Genomic DNA, 21,001 nt, shown 5'->3' with positions numbered 1-21,001 from the left:
AGCACGGCTGACGCCAGATTCCGGCTTCCAGCAGGCTCCGCCCCTTGGCTTCCTCTTCCTGTACCAGCGCCATCTTGGTACTCCAGGAGGCCGGAGCAGGGCCCCGCCCACCGCTTCTGGGCAGAGATTTCATAAAGCTTCTAGGCAGCGGGGGCTGTTCACCTCGCTCTTTCTCCCTCATCAGCCTTCGGGCGGCAGCTGCGGCGGGGACACAGGTCATGGGTATGTGAGTATTGCACTACAGGTTGCTCCCTCACTCCGCTTTCTACCCCTGACGATTGGCACCAGGTAAAGCCTGTCAGTATGCCCAAGGGAGAGCAGTCCCGCTCCTCCTCATCCGCTTCAGCGACCTTGGTCAAATATTTTGTATGTACCAAATGCAATGTCAGGCTTTCTTCAGGTCAGTCCTCGCCAATCTGCTCAGATTGCAGCAGACCCAAGGTGTCACCTACACTAGAGAGCAGGTGCAGCCCCCCCGCCTTACCTGTCAGAGCTCCCGCATTATCCCTGGAGCAGGAGGAAGCCACCTTGCCAGCCGCCCAGGGGGCCATCCATCGCCATGGGAGACAGTGAGTGTCCAGGATGGGCCTCTTCCTTATCTAAGTCCGTGGCCGACCTTACCAAGGTATCACCTTGGTAACGGTGCTTGACAGATTGCCACTTCAGACTCCAGTGGACACAGGAGCATCAAAGGAGCCTCCTTTTGGGCCTTCTAGAGGCTGTGAAAGGTTTAGACAGGACCATCAACCCAGGTCCCCTTCTCACTCCATCTCACCCCCAGAATTCCTCTGGCCGTCTGCCTCCTCCCGGTCCTCATCCCCGGAATCAGGCGAGGCATTATCAGAGACACACTCAGAGGAGAGTTCTGAGTACGGGCCAGAACAGTCCCAGGGTGTCAAGGATATGGTTCAGGGTCTCATTACCGCAGTCAATGAGACCTTTAACATTGGGGACGCCACATCAAAACCTAAAGATCAGGCTTTTTTTTCATTTAAGCGTCATAAGTCCCCCTCTAGGGTCTTCGCCTCCCACAAGGATTTTGAGGAAGTATTGGCCAGGGAAAGGGAAAACCCAACCAGGCGGTTTCAGAGGGGAAGTCGTTTTGGGATTCTATATCCTTTCCCTCCAGATCTCACCGCCAACTGGACCGCCTCCCCTTCGGTGGATCCACCAGTGTCCAGACTCTCTACCAATACAGTCCTCCCACTCGCCAGTGGGGCAGCCCTAAAGGATCCCAATGATAGGAGGATAGAATCCCTGGCAAAATCCGCCTTTGAGGCAGCAGCCGCTACATTGTGTCCAGCCTTCACCTCAGCCTGGGTAGCTAAGTCCGTTACAGAATGGGCCAAACAGCTTAGACAGGGCATATTGGCCGGGGCACCACCAGCGGAACTGGCGGAGTTCGCAGATCAAATCTCATGCCGGGAGGTATATAGTATCAGCAGCCCTGGATGCCGCGTCTTGCGCAGCTCAAGCATCCAGTAACATGGTAGCCGTCCGGCGGACGGTCTGGCTAAAGGCTTGGCAGGCTGATTTGTCCTCAAAGAAATCACTGACCAATCTGCTGTTTCAGGGCACCCGGCTCTTTGGGTCAATGTTAGATCAAATCATTAAGGATGCAACGGGGGGGTACAAGCTCCCTTCTCCCTCAGGCCAAGCCTTGTCGATATGTTTTCAAACGTAGGGCTCAGCCCTTTCGCCGTACCGCAGTGACAGGCGCTTATGCTCAGGGGGCACAGAGGTCGCAAGCACCTAGAGGTAGGAGGAGGGTATCCTTTCGGGCCACCTCTTAATCGCATTCCCGCAGTTCCAACAGCAGACCTACCAGGTCAGGGCCGAACAGAGCCACTTCAGCCTGACACCGGCAGGGAATACAACTCCCTTCCCAGTACCTCTCCCAGACTAGGAGGCCGCCTTCTCCTCCTCAGATGTCTGGCAGAGTTCAGTAGAGGATATCTGGGTAAAGGAGGTGGTATCCACAGGATGCAAGATAGACTTCAACGCGCTTCCGCGAGACCGTTTCGTTCTATCGCAACCTCCAAAAGACGCTGCTATGGCTCTAGGTTTTTTTTGTGACAGTCGACTCTCTCCTCAACGCAGGAGTAATCGTCCCCGTTCCCGAGCAGGAACATTTTACCAGCTTATAAGCAAACCTGTTTGTGATACCAAAAAAGGATGGCTCAATTTGTCCCATACTAGACCTCAAAAGGCAAAACAGATGAGTCCGCTTACGCCATTTCAGGATGGAGTCGATTCGGTTGATAATTACGTCTATGGAGGATCAAGAATTCCTATGTTCCACAGATATTCGGGACGCCTACCTGCACGTCCCCATTTTTCAGGGATATCAAAGGTTTCTGCGTTTTGCTGTCCAAAAGCAGCATTTCCAGTTTGTGGCCCTGCCATTTGGACTGGCAACAGCCCCCAGGATTTTTACTAAGATTATGGCAGCGATGGTAGCCATATTAAAGGTCAGAGGCATAATATTAGTACCATACCTCGATGATATTCTCGTCAATGCGCCCTCCTTCGCTCAGGCCCAGGAAAACCTAGCGGTGGTTTTAAACACGCTGTCCCGGTTTGGTTGGATCGTAAACAGGGAGAAATCTCACATAACGTCAACACAACGCCTAGAATTCTTAGGGATGATCGACACCCACCGCTCGAGGGTCTTTCTCCCAGAAAGAAAGTGGATTACCCTCCAGCAGGAAATTCGCTGTTAGAATTCCGACTTCTATCCTTTCGCGCTGCCTTGAGAGTCCTGGGGAGGATGGTGGCAGCCTCAGAGACAATACCCTTTGCCCTGTTCCGTTCCAGGATACTGCAGAGGAACATCCTTCTTCAGTGGGACAGGTCCATCTCTTCGCTGGATCGCCCCTTCTTCCTTTCCATTCAGACCTTGGAGTCCCTCAAGTGGTGGCTGACCTCCCCCCTCGTTCATCTGAGATGGCCTTTCCCCCTGTCCACTGGCAGGTGGTAACTACAGATGCCAGTCTCCTGGGCTGGGGTGCGGTATTCTGTCACCTGACGGACCAAGGACGATGGTCAAGGCGAGAATCCTCACTATCAATCAACATTCTAGAACTGAGGGCGGTCTTTCTAGCACTCCTACATTGGGAAAGATACCACAACAACCAGCTAGTTCGGATTCAAACAGACAATGCCACAGCGGTGGCATACATCAATCACCAAATGGGAACCAGGAGTCCCCGGGCACTGGCCGAGGTATCCAGAATCTTCAACTGGGCGGAAAACACAATTCCGGCAGTTTACATTCCTGGCACAGACAACATGGTCACCGACTTCCTCAGTCAGGAGGGGCTCGCGGCAGGAGAATGGTCCTTACATCAGGACGTGTTCCGTCAGATATGCCGGCTATGGGGGACTCCAGACGTGGACCATCTGGCGTCGCGACAGAACAGAAGGGTCCTACAGTTTGTCTCAAGATACCGCGATCCTCTAGCAATAGTGGTCGACGCGCTTGTCATTCCCTGGACACAGTTCAGACTCCCTTACCTGTTCACTCCCCTTCCTCTCCTGCCCAGACTGCTAAAGAAGATCAAGGCGGAAGGGGTGCCGGTCATATTGATCGCCTCGTACTGGCCCAGGAGGGCCTGGTTCGCAGAAATTATCAATCTTCTCGCAGGCACCCCCTGGAGACTCCCCGACAGACCAGATCTCCTGGCTCAGGGGCCATTTTACCACTCGAATTCTCGGTTGCTCAATTAGACGGCACGGCCGTTGAAACCACAATACTGAGAGCAGCAGGATTTTCGGACCGAGTCATCAATACAATGATCCTGGCCAGGAAGCCATCCTCTTCCAGGGTCTATTATCGAGCCTGGAAGGCCTATTTTGGCTGGTGTGATTCTAATCACATCACACCTATGCCCTGTTCCCTACCATCTGTCCTAGCTTTTCTCCAGGCAAGGTTAGATGCCGGTCTGGCCCCAAGTTCTTTGAAAAAGAATAGAGAGAGCAGATACCTGGCCTTTCAAAGAAATTTTGGCCTCACGCTTACAGGTTAAGACCTTTCTGCAAGGGGTGGCACATGCATCTCCTCCTTACAGATCCCCAGTGGCTCCATGGGATCTTAACCCCTTAGTGACGGAGCGAATTTTTAAAATTCTGACCAATATCACTTTATGTGGCGATAACTCTGGAACGCTTCAACAAATCCCATTGATTTTGAGATTGTTTTTTCGTGGCACATTATAATTTATGATAATGGTAAATTTAGGTTGATATGTTTTGTGTTTATAAAAAATATCAGAAACTTGACATGTAAAAAAAATGCAATTTTCAAACTTTGAATGATTATCTGTTTAATCCAGATAGTCATACCACACAACATTAATAAATAACATTTTCCACATGTCTGCCTTACATCAGCATCATTTTTAAACCGCTGGTTTATTTTGTTAGGTTTTTAGGAGGTTTAAAAATGTAGCAGTAATTTTTTCATTTTTTCAAGGAAAGTTACAAAATTTATTTTTTGAGGGACCTATCCAGGTTTGAAGTGACTTTGGGGGTGCTATATATTGGAAAACCCCAGAAAGTGATACCATTTAAAAAACCGCACCCCCTAACTTATTGAAACTACCTGACAGAAGTTTTATTAACCCTTCAGGTGATTTTCAGGAATTAATGCAAAGTGGTATAGCAGGAAAGAGAAAATGTTTACCACCTAAATGTCTCTAACTTCTGAACTGACTGCTATATCCGGGAGACTCTAATGCCACTGAACTGCTATGGCAAACATCAGGACCACACAATAATAATCTCGGTGTGTTAATTAGATTAAAGCGGAAGCCCCCCCAATCTTTTTTTCCGATGTAGTCACTTTTGACAGCAGCAACTATCGGGTTAAACAGATATGGACGGTGGCAACCCTGTGTTGATCCAGGGAGCTAGTCAGATTGGTGTATGTGGAGTCGGGAAGGAACTTTTTTCCCAATGTGAAGCTTACTGTTTGCCACATGGGTTTTTTTTTTTGCGTTCCTCTGGATCAACATGTTAGGGCAGGTTAGGATAGGATATGGGTTGAACTAGATGGACTTACAGTCTTCCTTCAACCTTAATAACTATGTAACACTGATCATTTGTGATACAGCAAGTTGTCAGCTATAGTGGACAGCTGACAGCTGCTGGATTGTCACCTGTGTGGGGATGATATTCTCTTATATCTCAGGTCAGTAAAAAGACGTATTGGCTATCATTAAGGGGTTAATTTTGTCTTGGAAGCCTTGACAGATTCAACCTTTGAACCCCTCCAGGAAGCTCCCATGTCTTTGTTGTCCTGGAAGGTGGTATTTCTCGTAGCCATCACCTCTGTTAGGCTGGTTTCAGAATTAGCGGCATTGTCCTGTCGTCCTCCATTGCTAATTATGCACCAGGACAAGGTTGTTTTGCAGCCTCCTCCTAACTTTCTTCCCAAGGTGGTATCGGCCTTCCACCTGAACGAGGAAATAATCCTTCCGTCATTTTGTCCTGCTCCAACCCATCCTCTGGAGCGTTCTTTGAATAAGCTAGAGCTGGTCAGGGTGACAAGGGTCTATCTGGCCAGGACCGCTCCCTTCAGGAAGGCAGACTCGATCTTTGTTATCCCCAATGGGGTGAGAAGAGGCCTCCCGGCCTCTAAGGCAATAATTGCCCACTGGATCAGAATGTCAATTCTGGAAGCTTACCTGGTGAAGGACAGGGTGTCCCCTGCTGGGGTCAAGGCCCATTCAACCTGGGCGGTGGGCGCCTCCTGGGCGGTACACACTAGGGCATCAGCCATGCAGTTGTGCAAGGCAGCCACATGGTCGTCTGTGCATACCTTTTCAAGGTTCTATAAGGTCCATACCTATGCTTTAGCTGAAGCCAGCCTAGGCAGAAGAATCTTGCAGGCAGTGGTGAGTTCTCAGACCTGAAGGAAGTTTCTGTCTTCTCCCACCCCAGGGACTGCTTTTGGACGTCCCACGGTTCCTGTGTCCCCCAATGAGACCAAAGAGAAAACAGGATTTTGGTTGCTTACTGTAAAATCTGTTTCTCAGTGTCTTCATTGGGGGACGACACGGCACCCTCCCATGATTTTGTTACTTGTAATGAATATATGATGACTTAAGCCTCTTTCTCACACCAGTTTTTCGCCATCAGGCGCGATCCGGCTTTTTTTTGTAAAACCGGATCCAGCTAAATGCAATGCCGGATCCAGTTTTTCCCCATTGACTTGCATTAGCGCCGGATCGCGCCGGATGGCATTGCGTTTCATCCGTTTTTTGCCAGATCCGGCTACTTGTCCCATTCCGGCGTCTGGAAAAAACGGCTACTGTAACGTTTTTTGTCTCCGGCGAAAAAGCCGGAAGCGCCGGATCCGGCGCTTCCAGCATTTTGCCACAATGAAAGTCTATGGGCGCCGGATCCAGAAAAAGACGGATCCAGCCACCGGATCCGTTTTTTTAAGTCTGCGCATGCTCAGATCCAATTGGCCAGCCCCCAGGAAACAGATATAACCTGCTAGACGGATCCGGCAGAAAAACGGATCCATTTCTACAGTTCTGAAAAATTTATGCCGGATCCGTTTTTTCTAAAAATAGCCGGATCCTGCCTGACGGCAAAAAAATGATGTGTGAAAGTAGCCTTACATGATGATGTCTCCTCCTACTGCTTTTTCACTAACTGATTGTCCTACAGCCGGTCGGAGGGGTGTATACTGCAGAGGCGGAGTTAACATTTTTTTTTCATGGCATAGTGTCTACCTCCTAGTGGCAGTAGCACACACCCACGGTTCCTGTGTCCCCGAATGAAGACTCTGAGAAGCAGATTTTACGGTAAGCAACCAAAATCCTGTTTTCCCCTCTTTATATTTATCATACTGATATTTTGTATTTTGATAGATCGGACTTTTACGGGAGTGATTTGCATCTTTAATTTTTTTAATGATTTTTAAAAACATTTAATTTTATTTTCTTTTAGTCCCCATAGGTGACTTGAACTTACGATACTCTGACACACAATATTGTAGTATATACTGCAAATGACAGTCTCCTATGAGGCTCTGACTATGGCTGAGCGTCACAGGAGTACTACGATGATAACCACGGCGGCCTTTGGGTGGCCCCCAGCTGCCATGGTAATGTGTTTGCATTGCATGGGGGTGGCGGGAACTGGTGCATTCACCATCCCATTAAATTCCACTGTCAGAGATTGACAGCAACATCTGAAGTGCTCAGACACAGAAGCTGGCTGCATCGGGAACTAACTATGCGCTTCAAAGATCCCACTCCGCTTCAGAGCAGTGCTTACAAGCTCTTTTTTGCAAAGATCTTGTAAGCACTCATTTGGTTACGATTGTCACACAAAATAAATAAAACTAATTATCAAGGGAGGTGGGAGAAATAAATTGTAATGAACAGAAAGCTGTTTGTTTTCACAAGTACTATCCAATTATGTCCGTGAATGAAGATGGGCATACATTTTGAAGCTCTTGTGATCCAAAATGAGCTGGCTAACTACTATTTTTATAAATAAAAGTTCTCAGACTTTACCATAAAACCCTTTGAGATGTACCAACATTTTTGCAACATTTCTATGCCATTTTCAGGCAGTGAGCCAAAATAAATGTATCTGGAAATAGGGTGTTGCTGTATGAAAAGTGGCGGCATGGCTTACGCCAGAACTGTTACTCCAGTCCCCGACACTTCTGGCGCGGTGCATGTCCAGTCCTGATGAATCTGGGCTTTTGCTTCTCTGCAACAGAATCTGTAATGTATAAAGGAATCCTTATGGCATTTTGATAAGGGTGAATTCACATGCTGTACATTTGTTGAAGAAATTTCTGCAAGCGAAATTCTCCACAATTCACGGGAAATGTTTGCAAAAAATTTGCAATGTCTGATTGTGCCCTAAGGAGGTATTAAAATCAAACAAACCCTCAATTGAAAAAAAAAGATTAATATGTTATTGGTGGGTTTACATTTTAACATTTCTTTCTTTTTCTAGATGTTTAACTGCATTACTGAGCTAGTCCTCCGAGCAAAGAAAGAAAACTTGGCAAAGCAACAACAACAGCAACAGAATGATGTGGTAAAATTAACCAAAAACAGTAAAAGGAAGAAGAGATGCTGCTAGGTGCCGGCACAGCACAGAGAGGCCGCACTCAATCCGAACATTGGTTTCTGGGACGAAGAGTAACTGTACCACGGGCAGTGCCCAGCTTTCAGGGGTTGGGGCATTTTCTCAGTTTTGTGCTGTTAATTTAAGAATTTTCTCAAGGTTTTCTATTGAGAGGCGCTGGCACCTTTTTACTGCTGTGCCAACAAGGTGTTGCGGATCCTTGTCATCCCCTTGTCACCCCTGCTCTTCTGGAGCGTCTGCTAGGAAAGGACAGTTGCAGTGCCTACTCCTTGGACTGATTAACAAGAGTCTGTACATACTGTATATTGCGTTAACCAGCCATGCCGCCCTCCTATTGCTTTGGCTTTCTGCTTTCCGATCGCCAATCTGTCGTGATGAATATGAACTGATCAAATTTTTAAAAGATTTAGGACAGATGGGATCTTAACCTTGCGCCCGGTTTTCGGTCCTGCCTGTTAGGGTAAGATTTACTAGGCCTTGCTGTTAATTTGCTTCCCTGCTGTTTAGTTTTTGTCACTATTTAAAACCATGCTAAAAGAAAAGCGAGCATCTATTCCATTGACCAGCGCAGAACAGACAACCACAAGATCGTTTTGTTTTTTAAAAAAGGCTGGATGGATCCTGGACTATTAAGTAATTTGTTACGATCTAAGAACCATTATGTTAAGAAAAAAAGAAATATATAATGGGGGAAAATAAATCTGCCAAATTTTTTTGTACCATCTTGTTCATAAATAGGAACAAACTAATAAAAAATGTGAAACATGGATCCTGAATTTTGGAAAAAAGTGTCCTATCAGTGTCTATAGAAATATATATTATATATATTTCTAGAATGTGGACTGGGTAAATCTTGTACTTACGGCCTGTGGCAGGATGGGAATGGATGTTCAACAAAGGTATTCAGCGGGACCAAGGAAAATCATAGAAATATTTTATTCCAGAGAGTTTACAATAAAAAGAGCATAATTTTGTACTAAAATATGACATTCTCTTTATATCTTTGTATTATAAAACCAGAACTGTATGCAATATTCATTATAAAAAAATTCTGCTTCTCCTACGTACATGGAGCATCTCTCAGTACGTGAGCTGTAGGGAACAGTAGGGACCATTCCGCTGTGCTGTGCTCTGTCTGGAAGACCAGAGGTAGGGCGTCTGTTCCTTGCACCGAGAGCAGCTCAGGACCTGTCTACAATGGTAATACCTGCTAAAGTTATCAAGGAAGCTATGGAGTGAATAGAAACGAATGGCTCTAAAAGTGCAAGGTGTTCATCATGGAAAGACTCCACCGAACAAAGTGCATGTCTCCACAATAGAAATACAGCTGAAATAAATACAAGTACCTCATTACTTAGCCAGTGCGCTAAGCAGAACACTTCTCTAGTAACTGTCATAAGCCACAAGCCCGCTAGCCTCTCACTGTGGGCATGTTCTAAGGGTTTGATCACCCGCAGATTTCTGCGTTATGCCTTTCCACCTTTTCATAGCAGAATGATTTCCCTACTCAGCTGTCTGCCGTGATTCACTGGAAAGGTTGAGCAAGTCACACTAACATTTTGTTTTCTTAAGAAATTTAAAGAGGCGTCTTCCTTCAGACCCAATAGGCTCTTCTCCTGGCCGCTCTGTGCGATTCAGAGTGGTAACCTTGCCACAATGCTTGATTTGGTGGCCAGTGGAGAAGGAATATACAGTCTGGCTCCATTCCTTCTGGTGTTTGTCCATCAATTGCTGGTCAATGACTCTGTGCATGTCATCCTGTTAATGGAAAGCAAAAAAAAAAAAATATAAAAATCATATTTGAACAATTTTTTTTTTTTTTGTTAGACAACGGCAAAATGGCTCTATGAAGAAAATGGGGGTGTTGTGAATATACAGGGAAAGCTAGAAACACAGGTGCCACAAACCTTTTACGACTTGAACCATGCAAATATAGGAAACCATGATGCTTTTGTTGTGGCTGTTTAAAGGAATCGGAACCAGTCACATTTTACATGCAGTCCGATCTTTGCACATTGTGGTACAGAGAGCAAAATGATGTTTGCTGCAAAAAATTGTATTTTACACATTGATATCGCTGGTGTTTGTATGGATAAGTCTAGGGGGAGGTCCTACAAAGTGATTGACAGCTATCTATCTACACAGTCATACAGGGAAGACTCAAATCTTTGCATAGGCTCGCCCACTGGACTCGTAAATACAAACACCAGGGATTTCAATGAATAAAATAAAGTTTTACAGAAACTGTACGCACAAAAATGTTTATCAATCTGATCAGCTCCTCCTGCTCTATAATATTCTGCCTGTAGATGAGATACAATTTTTAGCTTGACATGCTCCCTTTAAAGAGATTTTTTTTTTTTACTTTTTTTTTTTTTTTATAGAGGAAATGTATAAGGTGTTTAGTCATTTTGTTACACAATACAGTGGCATGTAAAAATTTGAGCACCCGTGGTCAAAATTACTGTTATTGTGAACAGTTAAGCAAGTTGAAGATGAAATGATCTCTAAAAGGCCGAAAGTTAGATGACACATTTCATAGGCAAGAAATAAAAAAACAAATTGTCATTTTTGTTCTTTTTAAAAATTACAAATCTGAAAATGAGCCAAGTTTGGCCACCCTTGGAGAGTTGTGTCCTCCATTAACTGTAACTAAGGTTTCAGACCTTAATTAGTCTATTAGGGTTATGGTTTGTTCACGATCATTAGGAAAGTCCAGGTGATGCAAATTTCCCAGCTTTATAAAAACCCAGCCTCCTCTAACCATGTGCCAAAAATTTGCATCCATGGGTTCTTCTAAGCAGCTGCCTAATACTCTGAAAGTGAAAATGGCTAAGGCCCACAATGCAGGAGAAGGCTATAAGAAGATAGCAAAGCATTTTCAAGTTGCTTTTTCCCCAGTTTGAAATGTAATTAAGAAACAGCAGTTAACAGGAAGAGTGGAGGTCAAGATAATGTCTGGGAGACCAAGCAAAATTTCAGTGAGAGCTGCACGTACGATTGCTGTTGAGGCAAATCAGAACCCCTGCTTGACTGCAAAAGACCTTTATAAAGATTTAGCAGACTCTGGAGTTATTGGTACATTGTTCTACTGTTCAGAGACACCTGCACAAACATGGTCTTCATGGAAGGGTCATTAGAAGAAAATCTCTCCTGCTACCTCACCATAAAATTCAGAGTCAGAAGTATGCAAAAGAACATTTAAACAAGCTTGGTACATTTTGGAAACATGTCCTAGAGACTAATAAGGTTAAAATAGAACTCTGGCCACAATGATCAAAGGCAAGTGTGGAGAGAAAAGGGCACAGAATTTCAGAAAAAGAACAACTCGCCAACCATTAAGCATAGGGGGATCAATCATGCTTTGGGGTCATGTTACAGTCAATGGCACGGGGAACATTTCATAGGTAGAGGGAAGAATGGATTCAATGAAATTTAAACAAATTCTTGATGCAAATATTGCACCATTTGTTAAAAAAAAAAAAAACACGCTGTTGAAAAAAGGATGGCTTCTACAAATGGATAGTGATCCTAAACACACGTCAAAATCCACAATACTTCAAAAGACGCAATCTGAAGGTTTTACAATGGCCCTCTAAGTCCCCTAATCTGATCATTGAAAATCTGTGGCTAAATGTCAAAATAGTGCATGCAAGATGACAAGGGAATCTCTCACAACTGGAATGGATTAAAATCCCTCAACACGAATTGAAAAGGCTCTTGGCTGACAACAAAGAGTTTACAAGCTGTGCTACTAGGCACTCACCATGCAGGGTGCCCAAACTTTTGCATCAACCCATTTAACTCTTTGTAATTTTTAAAATTTAGAAGATTAAAATATTTAAATATTTTTTTCTCCTAAAATTCAAAGGAAATGTGACATCTTTAACTTTAGGCCTTTTAGAGATCATTTCATCTTCAATTTGCTTAGCTGTTCACAATAACACTAATTTTGACCATGGGGTGCCAAAACTTTTACCTGTCAGTGTATATAAATGTTTCAACTGCAGCAGGAAACGACTGACAAAGCTGGATCATATTTAATTGAGTAGTGTCACCTAATAATGGCCTTCACTTTTGCACCCAGTAGATCAGGGTGAGAGATGGCAGCCAACCACGAGTGGTGGAGCAAAGGTGAGTATTGTAGCCCCTAATTAATGCTTTTTGCTGTGCTAAATTTGACCATTTCTGTAATGCTGTTTTTAGTTACATTTATATTTTCTGAACTATCAGGTGTTTTCTGCATCCCAAGACCTCTTCTCCCCCCTTCATTTCACTCCTGTTACCCCTGAAGATACATTCCCCACCACTGGGCTGTGAGGTTTAGTTCTGGCGGAGAGCTGCAGCACTACTGGGGCATTGTGTAGGGATTGTAAAACGCTCTGGCTGCCACACACTCAACCCCACTGGTCAATGGGCTGCATGACAGACATGAAATTGTGTGGCAAGTGGCCATCATTGTGAATGTCATTTTCACACCTGCGGCTAGTCATGTATATGGTCTTGCCCTAAGGACCCCTGCAGACGAGAGTATGAGAACTTGTTCTCTAAAGACTTTTTTTTTTTCTAATCTTCATCCAATTTTCATCCATGTCCCTTGTTTTAACATCAATGTAACGTGTGCGATCTGTTTTTAAATGTTTACACTAAAAAAAGTACATGATCAAATAAAGTCCTAGGTTTATAGTATAAATGTATGTCTCAAAATTGGATGTCCATGTGAGATCCGTGTTTTTACGCTCCCATAGATGTGAATGGGTTTCATCCGATACTTGGAGGAAAGTTGCGCATGCTTTTTTTTTTTTATTATTCCCCAAGGACAGTCTGACCAAGAGGAAAAAAAATTGTTCATCTGAATAGCCCTATTGAATAACATGGGTCCCCCCACATAAAGGGATTTGTATTTATGCAGCGACAGGGCCAGAGACTATAATTATAGTTTATGATCCTGTCGGTGCATACGTCCGAATCCCATTTTGCAGGGGCAGTAGAACGCAAGCCCCAACGGGACACTTGTGAGAATAAGCACAATGTGAAGGCATCCTAAGGCTTACATCATCTGTAAATGGATGTCATGGAAGTGCCTAGCTAAGGGGTGTACAGCAGCTGGATCCCTGCCAATCAGTTGACCTGGTCGTGATGGTGGGGGAATATTAACTTCTCAAAACCTGTTTTAGGAGTAAATGAACTGCCCCATATATTTTAGTTTAAAGGGAACATATCATATCCCCAAACTCCAGTAGCCTGGGATAATCTGCAAGGTAATAGCATTTCAAGGCTGTGCAACTAGTAGAAAATGCCCATGTGCAGAGTGAGCGGTCAGAGTGCTGGGGCATACTTACAGCCGCCGCTCACAGTACTTTATTCCAAGCCGAGAGGAATAACTCATTTAATAGGCTTATGGTGTTTGGGGACATGACTGCTTCCCTTTAACCCTTCCTGCAAATAATTGGTATGGGGATAAACAGGGTTGTGAAATGATTGTTGAAACTTGTTTTTCATTTTGGACTCTAAGGCCTTATGCCACTTGGCAGAGCTGTGTGCCCTGAATTAGTATGGCACTACACTGGTCTCTCTACAGCATACCCTCGTAATATGGCATTCAACTGAAATTGGATATGTACAGTAGGGTCACACAGGGGACCTGTCACAGTGCAGATATAGTGATAATCTGAAGGTAAATGGCATATAAATCATGTCTGGCAGGCTTACTGGAGCAATAGCTGCAGGGAGAAAGTGAAGTTATATTCTCCCTACTCACTTAGTCATCAATGTGGTCTCACAACACAATGAACACGCAGTAGTCTCTCGCCGGCACATTGCTCTGCAGCATGTGTATGCAAAGCAGACTACATCAATGTGCCAATGAACGATTACAGCCGCGCTCACTGTATAGTGGGCTGTGACACTAAGCACTCCATGCACAGCCCCTACACTGCCCCGATGACTGAGAATCAAACAGCTACAAGGAAAATAAAAGTTTATTTTCTCTCTGTACCCGCTGCTCCAGTAAGTCAGATTAATCCTATGTTTGCAGGTTAGTGTTTCTGGAAGTGACAGGTTCCCTTTAAGCTTTGTATGACCTGGAGCTTGCATGGAGCCAAGATGCAGCCATGTGGATGAAACCTATTGCAAAAACTGCTGAGGATGGACATATAACTTGTTTTTATCTGACATTTTGGGGTATTTCACACTGTTGCATTAATGTATTCTGTTCTATCAGTTATGACACATGATAACTTATAGATGGATATGACTGGCGAGCCAAGAGGTGGGATGCAATGATCACATAATAGCGTAGAACTATGAAATGTTGCTAATTAATGGAGAAACCAAACACATAACCAACGCCTAAAACATGCCTTTGGTGAGATTGATGATGATTCAACATGATGGATAAGCCATTACAGCTATACAAAATCTCACCTCTAAGGCAGGAGGGGTGTATGATTAAAGTTGTCGATACAGGATCTGAGAAAGGCCATTAGATCAGAAACCAAAGGAGCCAAATAGTGAAAAGCCCTGAGGAAGCAAACTATAGCCAAGAAACGTAAAGATGTAATGCTTAGGAACCACTGCAAACAAATCCAATTAATTTATTGGGATTATTATGGGGTTCAAACAGATGGCAAAATGTGTCTTCATTTAGGATCATGTGTATCCTACTAGTGCACTCCTGTAAACCTATAATACAACAGGTTCGTATTTGCAAACCCATATGATATGTTGGCTGGGTTTGGACCTTGTGTTTTTTTGTTTATTTAACCTTGGGCTGCTCATTTATCCCAATCCACATGTACTTTTCTCAGCTTAACTTTCCATGCTACCGGGGCTGGATTCTGGCCCGATATAAGTCCGGTCTGTTAACAGGATTATATCTAACGAGGAACTGGTGGCAGTCCTACCAGGCGCTGTTTCACTGGTGCTAGTGAAAGGGGCCGTGGGCCACATCTCACTCCTCGTGCTTCCCTGGGCCCATGAGGACAGGGGCTGTCTGTGTAAGATGTAATAATGACTTCACCTGGTGGTCCACCACAGGACCTAGAAGCGTACAACCAGCTTCAGAGCCACATTGCGCATGACCGGAAGTTCAGAAGATGGCTTCCGGTCATGCGCAGTACGCCTCTAAAGTCAGCAAATGTACACCCGGCTTCAGAGACGCAGTGACGCTGCTTAATTGAGCGACGTGCATGCAATAGTTTTGCATAAGCGGCAATGACGCTGTTCATGCAAATTGTTATCACGCCCATAGGGGCGTGATAGCATGGAAAGAGGGCTGACTAGTCTGGAACATCTAATGCCCCATCAACCAGTCAAAGCCCTAATTAGCATAGGAAAAGCGGAGGTTATAAATGCATATTTAAACCATTTATTCAACTGAATTATGTTATACAGGGATGATTGGAGAGGGAGTTTAATCACACATATCTGAATGCTGTTTTGTGGAGGGCATGGGGGACCTGACAGGTTCTCTTTAATAATATAGGATCCATTGCTTCTTACGGGACCCAAAATTTAACATGATTTAGAAGTTTTGGAGGGAAAATTAAGACTTGAGCATGAGTTTTTTTTCCCTTCTACTCTTTGAAGAACACATGTCAGATTTGTGGCTGACACTCTTGCATCCAAATACATCCCAATGTTCTGAATATGGTAGTGTACCTACTATATGTAAAGATTTATCCACGTTCTATTCACCTGAACGGGTCATCTGCAGAAATGTCTACAATAGATCTGCCATGTGAATATACTATACAGGGGCATTATGATTTGCATTGCTATGTTCTGCCGGTATGCCCAGTTCTTCATGGCAAATGGTCTTTACTACTTTGCCTTTCTTCCATTAGGCCTCATGCGCCTTCAAGATCTTGCAGGGCTCAGAGGTGAAGACCAGTAACCATAGAGGATTGGACTGGAGATGGAATAGGACAGCGGGAATCAAATTGCTTGTCTCTTGAATATACCCTTATTTTCTTGTCATATTACTTTTGAAAAACTAGTACTTAAGAAATTCATAACACTGGTGTATGTTTCAGAAACCCTAGAAACCGATTGTAGAAATGAGAGAACGGATTGAAAAGACCCTGCTCCATAGGCCACATCAGTATTCCATGGCAGCTGGACGGGAGCCCTGAAAACCACTTATTATCTGCCAGAAACCACGTTGGTTCTCCTGATTACAAATCTGGCGCAAAGTCATATGATGCCGCAATGATTTCGGCTTGTAATAGACTGTTCCCAGTGCTCCGGTCCGGTGGCCACACACATCTCTACTCCGATGTAAAGCATCTTATCGTTGCATATTCTAGTACTGGAGGTTGCTATTGTTGGGAAGTGTACAAAGCAGTTTATCATCAAGGTTAGAGATACATGATGGCTGAAAGTTGAGTCATAATATCATGGCCTTGGTGCGATTTTAATTATTTTCTATGGGGAAAGGTCACAATCCACCTTCCAACTGTGACAAAAGTTCTTCCATCGGTACATTCATGATGGCCAAAAAGCCGACTGCAACTTATGTATGTAGAAAATAAAATGACAATCTTGTCTTTAATTGTAGTTGCCATTAAGGGCCATCTTAATGCTTGAGCAAGACCTGAAGTCCATACTGTGTTGTACTGTACTTTCTTAAAGAATGACCTAGTTCTGCAAACGAGCACGGCTGCCTTGGTGGCCATATTCCTCACTTCAGCATGGAGTCTTAGCTTTGCAACATGGCTCCCATTTAGGACGAGCAAACAGTGGTGCATACAGCTCCAAAGATAACTTTTAGTATACAATCTCGTATTTGGATCTAAAACCACATCCAAATACTGCAAATGTGAATCCAGCCATATCAAGCCTCCCATGATCCTCAAATGAAACCTACACAGACTGTATTATTTCTCTGTCGGATTCTAAATCCGAAAAATGAAAAATCATGGCTAAAGCTATTAGAAATGGCATCATACAGTGAAGACAGTTTGTAAGACATTGGTTCATTATACAGCAATCCGCATACTGAAATCAAGCCCCTACCTGCCAAGCCTCCAGCTGCTGGGACAGGTTTAGCTTTTGTTGAATGGCATCTAGTAGTTGTGTGTTTAGTGACATCAAATCAATTCTACATTTTGCCAACTCCATTTCCACTGAGTTTTTCCTTAATAAGAAAAGCAAAGGCATGTCTACTATGTGAAACGCCAACATTAAAGGAGATGTGCAGGAAGAGAAAAACATGTCTGTTATTCTAGGAACAGCGCCACAGCTGTCCACAGGTTGTGTAGTGTATTGCAGCGGCACTAAAATAAATGGGAAAAATGAGGATGAATGAACTCATGGAGATCAACATCCAACACTGCGGAGACACCAACACGTTTCTCAACGCAATGATTCAAGAGCAATGCCCCCATCCCTTATGGGAAATATGTAAAAACATGCAAAACACAAGCCGCGGAGACACCATCACATGTTTCTCAACGCAAGCAATGACTAGCCAGGTCTTTCCCTGGGAAGGAACCACCACGGGAAGGGCAGTCTCCAATGAAGGAAACCACCTATGCCAAAACATGGTATCCATCCACAGACAGCTGTTTTGGGGTATTGCCCCTCATCACTGTGGAGTAGGAAACTGGCCAGTAGGAGCAATGCCTAGTAGAAGACTGTGAAAAATGAGGATGAATGAACTCATGGAGATCAACATCCAACACTGCGGAGACACCATCACGTTTCTCAACGCAATGATTCTAGTAGGCATTGCTCCTACTGGCCAGTTTCCTACTCCACACTGATGAGGGGCAATACCCCGAAACAGCTGTCTGTGGATGGATACCATGTTTTGGCATGGGTGGTTTCCTTCATTGGAGACTGCCCTTCCCGTGGTTGTTCCTTCCCGGGGAAAGACCTGGCTAGTCATTGCTTGCGTTGAGAAATGTGATGCTGTCTCCACGGCTTGTGTTTTGCATGACTGAAATAAATGGGACTGTAGTGGAATACTACCTATAACCCACGAACCTATAACCCATGAGCAGTACTGGTTTTGGAAGAAAGGAGCCATGTTTTTCTAATCCCGCACAAGCCTGTTAATTAAATCACTTACATCACAATCCTATCAATTTTTGTGTAAGTTTGACAGTGAGATCTCTTTATGAACCCCTATTAAAGTAAAATGTAATACAATAATAGGTAAATATGGTATAAAAAAATGATACGTTACATACTGTAAGCCTAAAATTGCTACTATACAGTGGGGAAAATAAGTATTTGATACACTGCTGATTTTACAAGTTTTCCCTCCTACAAAGAATGGAGAGGTCTGTAGTGTTTATCGTAGGTACACTTCAACTGTGAGAGACAGAATCTAAAAATAATTAAAAAAAAAAAAATCACATTGTATGATTTTTAAATCATTGAATTGCATTTTATTGCATGAAATAAGAATTTGATCACCCACCAACCACCAAGAATTCAGGCTCTCACAGACCTGGTAGTTTTTCTTTAAGAAGTCCTCCTACTCTGCACGCATTACCTGTATTAATTGCACCTGTTGAAACTCGTTACCTGTGTAAAAAAAACACCTGTCCACATAATCACACTCCACCATGGCAAAGACCAAAAAGCAGTCTAACGACACCAGGGACAAAACTGTAAACCTGCATAAGGCTGGGATGGGCTACAGGACAATAGACAAGCAGCTTGGTGAGAAGGCAACAACTGTTGTCACAATTATTAGAAAATGGAAGAAACACAAAATGACTGTCAATCTTCCTCGGTCTGGGACTCCATGCAAGATATCGCCTCGTGGGGTAAGGATGACTCTGAGAAAGGTCAGGAATCGGCTCAGAACTACACGGGAGGACCTGATCAATGACCTGAAGAGAGCTGGAACCACAGTCTCAAACATTACCATGAGTAACACACTACGCCGTCATGGCTTAAAATCCTGCAGGACACGCAGGGTCCCCCTGCTCACACCAGTACATGTCCAGGCCCGTTTGAAGTTCGCCAATGACCATCTAGGTGATCTAGAGGAGGCATGGGAAAAGATCATGTGGTCAGATGAGACCAAAATGGAACTTTTTGGTATCAACACCACTCCCCATGTTTGAGGGAAGAAAAAGGATGAGTACAACCCTAAGAACACCGTTCCAACCATGAAGTATGGTGGTAGAAACATAATACTTTGGGGGGTGCTTTTCTGCAAAGGGAACAAGACGGCTGCACCTTATTAAAGGGAGGATGGATGGGGTCATTATCACGAGATTATGGCCAACAACGTCCTTCCCTAAGTAAGGGCATTGAAAATGGGTCGTGGCTGAGTCTTCCAGCATGACGGTAACCTGCAATACACAGCCAGGGCAACTAAGGAGTGGCTCCGTATGAAGCATTTCAAGGTCCTGAGTGGCCTATTCAGTCTCCAGACCTGAATAGAAAATCTTTTGAGGGAGCTGAAACTCAATGTTGCCCAGCGACAGCCTCGAACCCTGAAAAGCCTGCAAAGATCTGTATGAAGGAGTGGGCCAAAATCCCTGCTGCAAATTTGGTCAAGAACTACAGGAAACTTCTGACCTCTGTAACTGAAAACTAAGTTCTGTTTCTCTATTGTATCAAATACTTATTTCATGCAATAAAATGCAAATTGATTATGTAAAAATCATACAGTGATTTTCTGATTTTTATTTTTAGATTCTGTCTCACACAGTTGAAGTGTACCTACGATAAAAATTACAGACCTCTCCATTCTTTGTAGGTGGGAAAACTTGCAAAATTGGCTGTGTATCAAATACTTATTTTCCCCACTGTACAATACTAGGCTCCTGAGAGAAGATAAATGATGATTCTCTATTAAAGCCCTCTTTTGACACACACTTAGGCATGTCACACTGTTGGCCGTCTAGGAGCCGGGACCCCGCCAATGTCCATAACCAAACAAATCCCTTCACCAACTTTAATTGTGATCTGATAGTTACTATAAAAAAAAATCTGAGCCAGAGACCTCTTTCCATCAGGCCACTTTTAACCAACTGTATTTTTAAGCCAAAACCAAGAGTAAGTCCAAAACACATGGAAGGCTTGATAATATTTGTTTCATTCCTGGTTTAGTGTTACAAATACTGATGCCTGCATGAACGTGGTCCAGGTCTCACTGACTTTATTTTGTACTTTAAGACATGACATTGACAAATCAGTCAGCTGTAAAAGTTACATTGGTTCTAGGGGTATTTTGATCTTGTACATTTATGACATTTCCACACGATTTACCATAAAAATCTTAATAGATGCTCGGTTGTTTATGGAACTACAATAGAAGTCAATTGAGAGAGCCGTTTCGATCTGGCCACCTCTCCACTGATGGTGACCGTGGGAGAGGTCAGAGTCTCCTCTTCTCTAAAGTTGTTGCAGGTCCCATCAGTGGAATCTCCACCCATCAGCAATTTATGGTATATCTTGTGGATAATACTCATTTAAAAGGGTTATTCATTGGATAAGCCATCAATTTTAGATTAGTGGAGGTCTGACAATTGGCAACCCTTCCGATCGACTTCTGGAAGAGTCCGTGGCACATCGTATAAGGGCTTCAGTGTTTACTGCAGCAGACTGGTTCGTAGTTTATTTTATTTCGAGGTTGTTAAATACAGCGCACGGAAGTAGAGAATAAATGCAGAGACTGCAGAGATCCTACTGCCTCTTCAACAGCTGATCAGAGGGGGTTCCGATAGACCCCCACCAATGTAATATTGATGGCTTACCCTGAGGCTAAGCCATTTTTTTTTGAGACTGGATAACCACTTAATGCTTTTCAATTTGGACTGATATAATTCTATATGTAGTAAAGGAATGCAACGCTATTAGGAAATATATGCGCGCCATGTTGCATGTATAATATTGACATATCAATTCTATA

The 21,001-nt window shown here is 43.9% G+C and overlaps 2 protein-coding genes and 1 long non-coding RNA gene across 5 annotated transcripts in view; 1 reads left to right on the top strand and 2 right to left on the bottom strand.

Annotated features, from left to right (window-relative positions):
* RAB35 (RAB35, member RAS oncogene family) overlaps positions 1-8,888 on the top strand; it is a 32,993-nt gene extending 24,105 nt beyond the window's left edge. Inside the window, exon 6 of the mRNA XM_073582730.1 lies at positions 7,987-8,888. Within this exon, the coding sequence (XP_073438831.1) occupies positions 7,987-8,115 (129 nt within the window). The 3' untranslated portion in view covers positions 8,116-8,888. The remainder of the gene's footprint in view (positions 1-7,986) is intronic.
* A 150-nt stretch (positions 8,889-9,038) lies between these two features.
* Positions 9,039-21,001, bottom strand: part of BICDL1 (BICD family like cargo adaptor 1) — a 121,555-nt gene continuing 109,592 nt past the window's right edge. For 2 of the 3 annotated variants that reach the window (XM_073582728.1, XM_073582729.1), the window contains 2 exons: positions 17,140-17,260; positions 9,039-9,879 (listed from right to left, as the gene is read on the bottom strand). In XM_073582728.1, the coding sequence (XP_073438829.1) occupies positions 9,673-9,879; positions 17,140-17,260 (328 nt within the window). In that variant the 3' untranslated portion in view covers positions 9,039-9,672. Of the gene's footprint in view, positions 9,880-14,547; positions 14,657-17,139; positions 17,261-21,001 lie in introns of all 3 variants that reach the window. The other variant, XR_012233620.1, reaches the window with a different exon arrangement.
* Positions 12,873-14,539, bottom strand: LOC141096228 (uncharacterized). Its single transcript, XR_012233621.1, has 2 exons — positions 14,205-14,539; positions 12,873-13,765 (listed from the first exon to the last, which is right to left on the bottom strand). It is a non-coding gene; the product is annotated as an uncharacterized lncRNA (long non-coding RNA).

The sequence above is a fragment of the Dendrobates tinctorius genome, unplaced genomic scaffold, assembly GCF_039654945.1.
Source record: "Dendrobates tinctorius isolate UK_male_01 unplaced genomic scaffold, ASM3965494v1 ptg000073l, whole genome shotgun sequence".
NCBI classification, from domain to species: Eukaryota; Metazoa; Chordata; class Amphibia; order Anura; family Dendrobatidae; genus Dendrobates; species Dendrobates tinctorius.
Note: the sequence above shows the minus strand (reverse complement) of the source record. Positions and strands in the feature narration are given on the sequence as shown.